General features: G+C 45.7%; 1 protein-coding gene across 1 annotated transcript in view; it reads right to left on the minus strand.

Annotated features, from left to right (window-relative positions):
- Positions 1-13,426, minus strand: part of COPA (COPI coat complex subunit alpha) — a 46,982-nt gene that overhangs the window by 5,026 nt on the left and 28,530 nt on the right. The window contains exons 14-23 of the mRNA XM_045455117.1: positions 12,364-12,446; positions 11,322-11,461; positions 10,437-10,522; positions 10,184-10,322; positions 4,600-4,762; positions 4,355-4,501; positions 3,390-3,579; positions 3,171-3,266; positions 1,659-1,747; positions 1,343-1,466 (exon numbers count right to left, since the gene is read on the minus strand). Of these exons, the coding sequence (XP_045311073.1) occupies positions 1,343-1,466; positions 1,659-1,747; positions 3,171-3,266; positions 3,390-3,579; positions 4,355-4,501; positions 4,600-4,762; positions 10,184-10,322; positions 10,437-10,522; positions 11,322-11,461; positions 12,364-12,446 (1,257 nt within the window). The remainder of the gene's footprint in view (positions 1-1,342; positions 1,467-1,658; positions 1,748-3,170; positions 3,267-3,389; positions 3,580-4,354; positions 4,502-4,599; positions 4,763-10,183; positions 10,323-10,436; positions 10,523-11,321; positions 11,462-12,363; positions 12,447-13,426) is intronic.

Raw genomic sequence — 13,426 nt, forward strand, 5'->3', positions numbered from 1 at the left:
AACAACAGGAGCAGGTAAGGGTGGGAGTGGGGGACGGTGGTAGCACACATCTGCAAACGCCCACGGGACAGAGTCTGACATTGCTGCTTCGGTGCCTTAACACTGTCCCTCACGAATGATGAGATACTGAACAGGACTGACCACACAGACGCTAAAACCTGAGGAAATGCACCCACGTGGTCACAGTGGCTGCCCGAGGCCTGGACTGAGACAACTCTCTTTTTTCCCCCTATTTTCCAAATTCTAATCATCTCATATACTTTTATTTAATTTTTAAAACATGGGATGTCTAGGTGGCTTAGTCGGTTAAACTCAGGTCTTGGTCTTGGGGTTGTGAGTTCAAGCCCCACGTTGGGTTCCACACTGGGTATGGAGCCTACCTCTCTCTCTATTTATTAATCCATACATACATCGATCTATTTATTTATTTTTTTTTTTAATTTATTTTTTTTTTCAACGTTTATTTATTTTTGGGACAGAGAGAGACAGAGCATGAACGGGGGAGGGGCAGAGAGAGAGGGAGACACAGAATCGGAAACAGGCTCCAGGCTCTGAGCCATCAGCCCAGAGCCTGACGCGGGGCTCGAACTCCCGGACCGTGAGATCGTGACCTGGCTGAAGTCGGACGCTTAACCGACTGCACCACCCAGGCGCCCCACGATCTATTTATTAATACATACATACATACACACACAAACACAGGACGCCTGGGCGACTCAGTGGGTTAAAAGCATCCGACTCTTGATTTCAGCTCAGGTAACGATCTCACAGTTCCTGAGTTCCAGCCCCAAGTCAGGCTCTGCGCTGACAGCACAGAGCCTGCTTGGGATTCTCTGTCTCCCTCTCTCTCTGCCCTTCCCTTGCATGCTCGCTCTCTCGCTCACTCACTCTCGCTCTCCCTCCCTCAAAAATAAACAAACATTAAAAAAAAACAAAAAGGGGCGCCTGGGTGGGTGGTGCCGTCGGTTAAGCGTCCGACATCGGCCAGGTCACGATCTCGCGGTCCGTGAGTTCGAGCCCCACGTCAGGCTCTGGGCTGATGGCTCAGAGCCTGGAGCCTGTTTCCGATTCTGTGTCTCCCTCTCTCTCTGCCCCTCCCCCGTTCATGCTCTGTCTCTCTCTGTCCCCCCAAAAAAATAAATAAACGTTGAAAAAAAAAAATTAAAAACAAAAAAAACCCAAAAAAAAACAAAAAAAACGTACCACAGCTCAGACTGGCGTGTCACTGCTCCATTATGCTCACACAGAAGAAAGGACAAAGAGCTGAGGGTACTCTGGAGGACAGCTCTTCACAACACAAACACATGACAACAAAAACACTACAGGAGTGGTGGGCACTTACCCTTGCCGGCAATGGAGCCTTCAAAGAAGCCTTTGGATACAGTCAGTAACGGCCAATTGGTATCCAATGGCATGATAGGCGCAGGTGGCTGGAGCAGCTTGGCATTGGGGTCAATGTCTGGGATCTGAAAGGCAGAAGGTTAAAAGCAAACAGCTCTCAGGAATCATGTGGGGAAGTTTACAGAGCCTCCTTTGACCTCGTTTATTCCTCTGCCTCTCCTGGTAACCAGATGGGAGAGTGACACTTAGAGGTTTAAACTGTCCCCCGATCTCAGAGTTAATTCTGTAATCAGACACTCATGTAAATAAAAACTTACCGTCTCCTTCTCTGGGTCAAATGTCTCCTTCAGGCTCTCGGCTTCTTCATCTAAGCCATGAGTAGCAGCTGTGAGATAGGCCAGGGACTCTGTAGAGAAAACAGACTTTGTGGTAGAAAGTCCAAGATGTCCCCCGGCGGTCTCTGCCTCCTGGTATTCAAGCCTGTGCACCATCCCCTCCCCTAAACCGTGGAATGGCCTTGTTAACTTGCTTCCAACAAAGAGGACGTGGCAGAAGCCACGGGATACCACTTCCAAGATTGGGATACAAAGAGCGGGGCCTCCACCTGGATGCCATTGCCTGCTCTGAAGGAGGCCAGCTGCCGTGTTGCAAACTGCCCTATGGAGACGCCTGTGTGGCAGAAGGTTGACATTTCCCAGCCATCAGCCCGCAAGGACCGGAGGACTGCCTGCAGCCACGCAGTGAGCGTGGGAAGGGATCCTCCCCACTTGAGACGGAGACATCTGCAGTCTTGGCCAACACCCTACCCTGATGCAGACTCCTGACAGACAGTGAGTACCCAGAGGTACCCAGCTGAGCCATGCTGTCAACTGAGGTACTGTGCATTTGTTGCTCTAAGCTGCTCAACTTCAGGGTAATTTGCCACACGGCAGCAAGTGACTGATGTACTCGCTTATCCTTAAGCTCTCGCATCGATGCTGACAAGAACCTGGGAATCGTCCCTGACTCCAATCCTCACATCCCACATCCAGCCCTTCAACAGATCACATTGTTTCCACCCGCACAAGATATGCTGAGTCTGACCCCTTCACTCCTTAGCACCGTCATCCAAATCACATCTCCCTTGTTTCCTGGCGTATCTCAAATGCTAGCACTGTGCTTGGTACACAGTGGGTTCTCAGAAAACTCCCTTTGAGAACATACAAACAAGTAAATAAGAGGGCACGTGGGTGGCTGTGGCTCAGGCAGTTGAACGTCTGACTCTTGGTTTCAGCTCAGGTCCTGATCTCAGTTCAGGGGCTCAAGCCCCATGCTGGACTCCACGCTAACAGCACACAGCCTGCTTGGGATCCTCAATCTCTCCCCCTCTCTCTGCCCTTCCCCACTCGCACGCATGCACGTGCTCTCTCTCAAAATAAATACATAAACTTGAAAAAACACGACTATAACAAATAAATAAGTAAATGAGTAAAACCTCCAGACTTGAAGTAAAAAAAAAAAAAAAAAACAACAACTCTAATGACCTCTAACCAACTATATTTACTAGGGTATCTGCTTCAGGACCTTTTAAAACCTCCTAACCTCCTAGTTCCTCCATGACTATTAACTGTCTTCCTAAGAGTGCTTGGACAGACTGAATATTCTGGCTGTACCTCCGTTTGGCCCTGAAGCATGTCTTCTGAGCATGGTAGGAGCATGCTCTCTCTTCTGGAAAAATGCACAACAAAGGGAAATAGCTCACCACTAGGGTGACCAAAGGGTAACTCACCACGAAGAGAAAATACTTTCTAAGCCCCAAAGGAGCTGGTGAATCCCGCATGCTTACTTACTCTGCCCACAATTCTTCAGGATCCGCACCCGCTCAGACACGTCACCCAGGTAGAGTGCATTCTGATAATGGCCACTCATGTCCTTTCGGATCTCAGCTGCATCAAGTCAGTAAGACACCAGGTTAGGTCTTCTTTCCGAAGTTCCCTCTCTCCTCCCCTCTACCTGCCTTCACCTTCCCTCAAGGCCCCCACTCCCCACCCTTAGCTTCTGGGGCTCACCAATCTTCATCATCTTGCGAAGTTTCTCCAGGTTGCCAGTGATAAGGTACAAGAAAGAAAGTTTGTCGAAGTTTTTGGTGCGTTGATAACACATTTCCACAATCTGGTGGTTCCCCTGTAGCAAGGCCACTTCTCCCAGCTTTTCCCAGCAGTTCTTGTCATCCAGTGCTTTGGCTGCTTCCAGAGCAATCTAAAGAACCCCCAGGGTCAGAGGTAACAGGTTGGCGGGTATCTTGACTCAAAACCAGGGACCATGGTCGAAGTATCCGCCTCTACATAAATCTCCCACAGACTCTCTATACTTGCAATCACTCCTACCATTCGGTCTAATTCTACTGAAAATCCTATCACCAAACAGGATCCCTTTGGCTTCACGGAGAGAAGAATCACATCACACATCCTCCTCCTCAGAAATTTACTTTGACAAACGAAATCATCTCCTAGCAGTTGCTGACTCCACAGGGTCAATTCTTGCTTAGCTACCTTATTTTCCACTTGCTAGGTCTAAAGATCTCCGGGGGCCTTAGAAAAGATAAGAAGTAATAAGGAAGTTCAGAACCAGAGAGTCAATGTACCTAAGCCACCTCCCCATTAAAAATAATGCCTGCACATCTAGGTCCCAATATTTCCTAAGTACCTGTTCATCTAAGCAGCCAATCAGCAAGTAAAAGGTGAAGGAAATGAGAACTTTCAGAGTCCCTGCCATGTTGCTCCTACGCTAGAGGCTAATGGATTCAGAGTAACGGACAATGAGGACAGTAGCATTGCTGTGGCAGAAGCAGAGGCAGCAAGTAGCAGAGACGGGCAAGCTGCAACAGGAAGACAGCGCCATCTGACAGCCCGGACCATCTCAGACTCCATCCTCCTCGCTGAAGAGGCAAGCCCGGAATATGCCTTCAAACTGCAGCCCGCACCCTCTCACATTCTCTGTAACGACATGGGGCTTAGGACCCCGTCCCCCTCACCTCGATGTTCCCACACTCCAGTGCCAGGCTAAAGCGAGTTTTCTCGTCCTTGACGAAATGCAAGGCCACCTCAGGGTAGCCCTTCTTCTGGAGGTAAGCGATGATAGACTGGCCAACTAGTTTCGCATTTCTCACCATGTGCAGCACCTAGACGTTTGGGGTGCGGCAGGGCAGGAAGGAGACATCACTCAGGGAGAAAGCAGTGTTGCCCTCTCACACCCCTAGGGGGCCCTCTCGTTTCGTACCTCATCATATTTTCTGTTGATCAGGGCCAGCTTGAACTTGAACTCCGTGGGATCAATGGTGAGCACCCGAGGACGACACTCCCTATCCAGGCAATACACATTGTTGCCCTTCACCCGCGTGACATAGATGGGTAAATCCAGAGTTCGGATGATCCCGTAGTCCCTGCAAACAGGAGTTAGCGGATTCAACTTTCAGCAAGCGAGGGGGAAGATCTAGCCTGGAAGGACATGGAGCAAGCCTAGGACACGACTTTGGATCTTCTCGCTGCTCTTTTGCCAAGTGCCATTTGCACAGCGGTATAGACAGGAAGTGGTTCAAAAGAGAGCAGAGCTAAATGCCACATTTACTGATTTTATTCTTCTGTCCGAAGCGGGAAAAGATAGGGCAGATGGTCTGATCTTTCCTCATACGCTATTACTCTGGGAGCTAACAGACATGGCTGCAGGAATCAGGCCTGAAAGTTAAATCTTCAGTTCTGATGTACAATCACTGGGCCACTAGGGGCAGCTGAAGTCTCTCCTTGCAGCTACAGGTGGAAGTGGAAGAGAGGGAGATGTGAAGTCTGACACACACGAGAAACGGTAAAAGGCAAAAATAATTTTAAACTGAACGCAAATTAAAAATGTATAATCTAGGGCGTTAAGTGCACATTCTGTATTAGAAGAAACGCTGAAAACTAATGAACTCTATACAAATACATTAGAAAATTAATAAATACAATAAAAATAAGCCAGCAACTCAAAAATTTGTTCCTTTACAAGTTAAACCAGAGTGTACTTTGAAAAAATAAGCCAATCATAAAGTTAAGAAATAGGAAAAAGAAACAAAATACAGAAGTTCAAGAAAGGCAAAAGCTAAATAAAATTCATAAACCTCTTATGAGTCATAAAGAAGATGTGGTTTATACTACTTGGCAATGAGAAAGAATGAAATCCTGCCATTTGTAGCAACTTGGATGGAACTGGAGGGTATTATGCTAAGTGAAATAAGTCAGGCAGAGAAAGATAGATATCATATGTTTTCACTCATATGTGGAACCTGAGAAACTTAACAGAAGACCATGGGGGAGGGGAAGGGGAAAAAAAAATAGTTACAAACAGAGAGGGAGGGAGGCAAACCGTAAGAGACTCTTAAATACCGAGAACAAACTAAGGGTTGGTGGGGGAGGCAGTGGGAGAGGGAAAAATGGGGGATGGACATTGAGGAGGGCCCTTGTTGGGATGAGCCCTAAGTGTTATATGTAAGTGATGAACCATGGGAACCTACCCCCAAAACCAAGAGCACATTTTATATACTGTATGTTAGGCAATGTGACAATAAATTACATATTAAAAAAAAAATAAAAATAAAAAATAAACCTTTTGTGACTCTAAGAAGAAAAGATAAAATGGCCAAAATAGGAATGAAAAAGGGGATATTCCTAGAGCTCCTGCAGGATGAGGGTGGGCGTAAACTTTTTTAAATGGTCAAATTCCAAGAAAAGTAAAATTTACCAAAACGGACTAAAAACAAATAGAAAACCCCAACAGTCCTATAACTGTTACACAAGATAAACTGAAACTGAATCACAAAAAATCCTCCTATAAAAAAAAGTCCTAGGATGGGGGCTTCACTGGATGACTTCACTGGCAAATTCTACCCAATATTCCAGGAAGAATTAAACCCAATCTTATTACAAACTCACTAAGAGAAAAGAAGGTATATTATTTTCCTGATTTTATGAAATTAGCACAACCTCAATACCAAAACCTGGCAAAGACAGAAAGAAAAAGGGAAGTCGTAGGCCAATCTCATTTATATATACACGTGGATGCAAAAACCCCAAACAAAATATTAGCAAACTAAAACTAGCAGTATCAGAAAAGGGTAAAACATCATAACCAAGTTAGATCTGTATCAAGAATACAATGTTGGTCTCATATTCTTAAAAAATCAATTTAACTCACTATAGTAATCAACAAAAGGAGAAAAATCCTAGGACTACCTCGGTATATGCAGTAAAAAAAATTTTATGTAATAAAATTCAGTATTTATCTGAGATACAGCACAGACATTCCTTAATAAGTAGAAGCTATCTCTAAAGAAATCTACAGCAAGCTTAGGTAATGCCAATACACTGAAAGCTTGCCCTTTAAATTGGGACCAAGACGAAAAAGTCTACTATCATCATGTGTATTCGACACTATGTTGGAGATTCTGGTCAGTGCAGCAAGACAAGAAAAATACATGAAAGTATAAGTACTGGAAAAGAAGAAACAAACTGTCAATTACCCACAGATGCTATGATTACTTACAAAAATAAGGTAAATTACTAGAAATAATAACAGTCTAATAAGATCTCTGAAATCGATTTAGAAACTTAATTATATTTCTAAATATCATCAGAACTTAGAAAGTTAAATTTTTAAATGGATAGTTTCCATTAAATTTTTTTAATGTTTATTTTTTGAGAGGGCGAGCGAGCAAGCGAGCACAAACAGGGGAGGGGCAGAGAGAGAGGGAGACACAGAATCTGAAGCAGGTTCCAGGTTCTGAGCTGTCAGCACAGAGCCTGACACGGGGCTCGAACGCGAGAATCGTGTGAGATCATGACCTGAGCTGAAGTCAGACGCTCAACCGACTGAGCCACCCAGGCGTCCCAGATCCATTTACAAATAGCACTGAAAACTGCCAAGTGCCTAGAATAATCTAACTAAAGAAATCCAAGATCTCTATGGAGAAAATTCTAAAAACTTTACTGAAAGATGTTCTGGAAGACCTAAATAAATTAAAAAAAAATTTTTTTTAAGTTTATTTATTTTGAAAGAGAGTGTGTGCAGGAAGGATAGAGACAGAGGGAGAGAGAGAGAATTCCAAGCAGTCTCCACACTGTCAGTGTGAGGTGCCAGATGCGGGGCTTGACCTCATGAACCCGTGAGATCATGACTTGAGCCAAATTTAAGAGTTGGAGTCCTGCACTGGGCTCTGTGCTGGCAGCATGGAGCGTGCTTGGGATTCTTTCTGTGTCGCTCTCTTTCTCTCAAAAAAAAAAAAAAAAAGTGGATGCTTAACCAACTAAGCCACCCCAGCGACCCAATAAATTTTTTTTTAGAGGGAGAAGAGTGCCAAGGCAGGGAAGAGGGGCAAAGGGGGAGAGAAATTCTCAAGCAGTCTCCATACTCAGCGTGGAGCCTGATATGGGGCTTGATCTCACGACCCTTGAATCATGTCCTGAGCCAAAATCAAAGAGTTTGACACAACTAACTGAGCCACCCAGGCGCCCCACAGAAGACCTAAATAAATGAAGAGTTACTACACCATGTTCACAGACCAGGAAACTTAATATTGCGAAGATGTCAATTACATCCAAAACAATAAACACCCTCAGTGCAATCCCAACTGAAATCACAATAGGGCTTTTTGTTTGTTTTATTCCGCATGGAATTTCACAAGCTGATTCTAAAACTTATACTTTAAGGCAAAAACGTTTTGAAAACTTGCCTTTTCAAGGCAAAATTAGTTAGAAAATAGCCTAGAACTTAAAAGAAAAATAAAAGTAGGAAAGATCTGAAAATCTGCTCTAGCATGTGGGAAGACCCCTAAAGCACAGACCACAGAAAACAGGTCCTTGCATTTCTGTAAACATGATTTATGTGTGACAAGGAAGGCACTGCAGAACTAGGGGGAAAGGCTGGTCTGTTCAGATGATGTTGGGACAGCTGAGCCTGAAACTGAGCCCCCTCACAGCCCCTCACACCACACACAAATACCAACTTTAGGAAGATCACAGCCCTAGGTATGAAAAACAAAAGTATAGGGGTGCCTGGGTGGCGCAGGTCATGATCTCATGGTTCCTGAGCTCAAGCCCCACATCGGGCTCTGAGCTGACAGTGTGGAGCCTGCTTCAGATTCTCAATCAATTTCTCTCTCTCTCTCTCTCTCTCTGTTCCTCCCCTACTTGTGTGCTCTCGTGCTCTCTCACGATAAATTAATAAACTTTAAAAAAAAAGGGGAAAAAAACCCAAAAAACATATAAAGTTCTTACAACACAATATAAAAGGGGTGTCTGGTATCTGGATGGCTCAGTTGGTTAAGCGTCTAATTCTTGATTTTGGCTTAGGTCATGATCTCATGGTTGTGAGATCAAGCCCCATGCCTGGCTCAGCATGGAGCTCCACACTGAGCCTACTTAGAATTCTCTCTCCTTCTGTATATGCCCCTCCCCCACTCGTGCTCTCTCCACCTCCCGCCCAAGGTAGACAAAAAAACAGCAAAAAGTTTCTACAAGAGGATACAAAAGAACGCCTTTATAGCCTTGGAGTCAATAAAGGTTTCTCAAATAAGATACAAAACCCAATATCCACAATAGGTAAGAGTCATAAATTCAACTATATTAAAATAACAACATCTATTCATCAAAGGATAGGATATCATGAAAAGAATCAGGAGACAAACTATGGAATGGAAGGAGGCATTAAGATTTGTAACATGTAGCCCAGACAAAGGACTGACGCTCAAATATATGAAAAACTCCTGAAATAACCAGGATAGATAACCCATTAAACAAAAACAGATAAAAGTCCTGAATAAAATTCACAAAAAAGGGGACCCTGAGGGGTGGTCAACTGAAAAGTTGCTCACTCTCATTAGGAATCAGAGAGTGGCAAAGCTAAATGACAGTGAGATGCCATCACAAATCCACCATAAAGACAAAAGAAGTCTGACAAAGCCAAGTGTTGGCCAGGATGACAAGCGAGGAAGCTTTGATACGATGCTGATGGCCGTGCAAATCGGTACAGCCACTTTGGAAAGCAGTTTCACATTACCTAGTAAATGTGAAGATACGCATACTCTATGATCCAGCAATCTGGTTCCGGACACTCCAGAGAAATGTTGTGTGTGTATGCACCGGAACACATGTAGAAGACTGTTTAAGAGAACACTTTAGCACAGTGGCAAAATCCTAGAAATAACTCAAATATCCCTGTAGAGCAGAGCGGATAAACTGTGGTATGTTCACAGAATATTATACAACAATGAAGACAAGTAAATTAGAGCTGTAACATAGGTACATACATCTTACAAACAAAATATGGAGCAAAATAAGAGCAAAATAAGCAAAATACGAAAATAATATACTCAGGATGATTTACATGCAGTTCAAACCAGGCAAAATTAAAACATCATTTGAAGACATACTGGGTGGTAAAATTACAAAGAAAAGCTTGGACGAAATTACCATAAAAGTCAGAATAATGTTATCTTTGGGTGGGAAATGGAGGTGGTTGTGATTAACAACCACATGGTGGCAAGAGGCCTCTGGAGGCCAGCACTCTTCTATTTCCTGACTTGGGTGGCAGGAACGTTCATTATATGACGATTTGCCATTCTCTATGTATACACTCCGCATTTTTCTTTATTCAAGTCATATGTCACAATTTTTTAAAGACTTGAAAAAGAATGTTCAGCTGTGCCTAGCACATATGCGCCAAAGATTTTCCACGAAGAAAAGTTCAAGGAGGACTTCAGTTACATCCCTTGAGACAGGACAGTGATTTTAAGAAGCTACCTTCTCCCACTCTGTGTATCAGAGAATTCACTTACCCAGTGGTGACGGCATATTTGATGTGGTTGCTTGTGGTATAGATAAATACCCCACTCTCATCCCAGGCCCCACTCTTGACGCGAATGTTCTCATGAATGTTACACAGAGCCTCCAGTTTGCGGTTACAGATCACAATGGCTGTAAGAGGCAAAGGGCATGAGTACTCTGCTGGACAGGGTGAGTGAAGCAGGCTGGCAGGGATGGGAGCGCAGGACTGGTGTCTACATCAGGGTGGGTATAAGGGAGACTCACCATGTTTGGCCAGTAGTGCTACATGAGACATGTCTGCTGACCAGATAACGTATTTCACCTTGGAAATCTTCACAGATGCCAGAGTCCTGGGACAGAGAAAAGGCGAACGTGAGTGGACCTGACTCCAAAGTCCCAGGTTACGACCTACATCCTTTTCATCACCAAATTAAACCCTAATTTCTTAAAACAATACCAACTAGGGGCGCCTGGGTGGCTCAGTCGGTTAAGCGTCCAACTTCGGCTCAGGTCATGATCTCATAGTTTATGAGCTCGAGCCCCCTGTCAGGCTCTGGGCTGACCGCTCAGAGCCTGAAGCCTGCCTGCTTCAGACTATGTGTGTGTGTGTGTGTGTGTGTCTCTGCCCTTCCCCTGCTCGCCTTCTGTCTCTCTCTCACTCAGAAATAAACACTAAAAAATATATATTTAAAAAAATAAAAAATAATACCAAATAAACAGTCCCTGTATTGTAGTTGAGTGACGGAAACACTTCGGCTCACACTGTAGGCTCCCCCCGCACACCCTCCAAGCCGTCAACTCCCTGTCCCTCAGGGATTTGTGTACGTCTGATCTCACCAGAGGACTATAAGCTCCTTTAAGCACAGGATGCCACTCATCCCTACGTGCCCGTGATTCTAAGTGCCGAGAGCATTCTTTGTTCAGGTAAGTGCTCCAAAAACAGATAAATAAGGCCCTCACTGTTAACGCTATTGGGTACGGACAGGATGGACAGTGATCACAGAGGGGAAAAGTGGCAAGAAAGAGTCTCGGAGTTACACACAGAAGTGGTCAAGCCTGAGACGAACTTACTGGGGAAACAGCTCCCACTACAGACGTCCACTCCCATCCACTACATGCCTGTCTGCTTAGGGGCACCTGACATGTTACCGCTTCTGTTGTACGTCAAAGAGCGTGATGGATTCTGCATCTCGGAGCAGGAGGTTTCCTGTGCCAGCATAAAAGATCTCATCGCAGTTGGGCACCTGTACCTTTTTGGTGATCTCATTCTTCAGATTCTTGATCAGAAGCTAAAATAATTATCACAAGTGGGGTTATCGGAAATGTGTGCTCATAAGATGATGACAGCTGACAACACACTCAGCAACTGTCCCTTGGTTTCAATAAACCAAGTTAGGGGGCGCCTGGGTGGCACAGTTGGTTAAGCGTCTGACCCTTGATCTCGGCTCAGGTCACGATCTCACAGTTCGTGAGTTCAAGCCTCGCATCAGGCTCTACGCTGAAGGTACGGAGCCTGCTTGGGATTCTGTTTCTCCTTCTCTCTTCCCCTCCCCTGCTTGTGCATGCACATGCACTCTCTGTCTCTCAAAATAAATAAACGTTAAATCTACTCTTTCAAAAAATAATAATAATAATAAATAAAATAAACCAAGTTCGGGTGTTTTCTGTCCGGGCCGGTCACCATTTTGGCAGACCACCCTAACCAAGACCCTGACAGCTTCTGTTTCTTCCCTCAACTGAAATACCCTGAGAAGTCCAACTAACCCCCAAATTCCTCCATCAATCAGAGCGAGAACGGTACTTCTGGGCTGGGGCTTACATCTGTGTTACATATTTTCTTGAGATCTTTGTTTCTCTCGCTCAGGATCACTTCCACTTCAAGTACCAATGAGGGTAGTTAGGATAAAAAAGGAATTACTCCTCACCCAGACCACCGCTTTCAAATTTGACATGTTTTGGCTTCTGTTTTGTCAACAGTGTCTTTACCTTTGTTCTCAAACCCAGACCCACAGTGACCATCAAGCCAATCAAGTCAATTTTAAGGCTCTTTGTCTCCCAAGGGGACTGTGGTATCCGCACGATGATCACAGCTCCCCAGGGGAGAGGAGAAAGAGAACATGCTCTTTCTTCATGCAATACACCACTGCCCCCACACTTCCCAAATCAGTTTCCCCTTTCTGCCCTAACTCACCGAATGCATCCGATCCAGGACAGCAAACCGGTTTCGAGCAACCCAAACGGCCGTCAGGCCTGAGGATCGTTTCCCTTCGGGAGCTGAGAACAAAACCAAAGGGCGGGAAGCGTGTGGCGAGCCACTGGCAGGTGACTCAGGCGCCGCGGAGCTGCCTGTCTTGCTGGCTGCCACGCCCGCCCGCTTTGCCGGTTCAGCTGCTTCCTGACTAATTCAGCTGTAACCCGAGGCTATCGTCAGTGACTTTTCCCCACCAGTCCCCTCCAAACTCCAACCTCCACCCTGCCAAGCCTCTTCTCTCCAGGCCAAGTGGCTGCCTGTCAGCCAACACCGGGTACTGGCACAGGGACCGCCCATCTTGGGAGACAGCACACTCCATCGAGCTAACGAGCAGGGCCTCGCTGGCCAAGCTGTGGCGCGGCAAGCAGCCTGTCAGTGTCCAGGACCTCCTATCTCAACAAGCTGGAGTGGAGACAGAGCCCCCTCCCCAGGACGCAGCTGCTCTGCTGCTTTTAACATGCAAATGCAGACCCCCGGTAGAGCAGGGTGGGGCAGAGTGCTCCCAACTGAATCTTGACAGGCAGATGAGCTCCGTGCAGGGCAGTATTTAGCACCGAGCCGTTGCTCCATAAATGTCACTCACTTGCATCACCCCGAAGAAAGTTACGAAATGTTCCTCGGTTCCCAAACGTCTCACTGGCTGACTACGACTCCGAATGGGCACTCCACCCTCGGGGAAACTTCAAGGGTCGTGCACAGAAGGATGCGCCGAAACACCCATATACGAGCCCATCGGCAGCGAAGTGGACAAAACGTGCTGGCCAGCCTCGCTTTGTGCCCCTCTGGCACCTGTGGTGACAGGCAATTCTAATCATGACCAACACCCCCGTTTTCCAGGGGCTGGGGGGCCACATTATTCGAGCTTTTGGTCTTTCTCTTCCTCTCTGCTGCCTAGCACCGGGCTGCACCTTTACACCTTTGCCAATTATTACCTCCTTTGAAAAACGGAGAAGATAAAACCTAAGTGGTAATAAAGCAAAACTAAGAAATAATCGTGAATGCG

The sequence above is a fragment of the Leopardus geoffroyi genome, chromosome C3 (assembly GCF_018350155.1).
Source record: "Leopardus geoffroyi isolate Oge1 chromosome C3, O.geoffroyi_Oge1_pat1.0, whole genome shotgun sequence".
Taxonomy (NCBI): Eukaryota; Metazoa; Chordata; class Mammalia; order Carnivora; family Felidae; genus Leopardus; species Leopardus geoffroyi.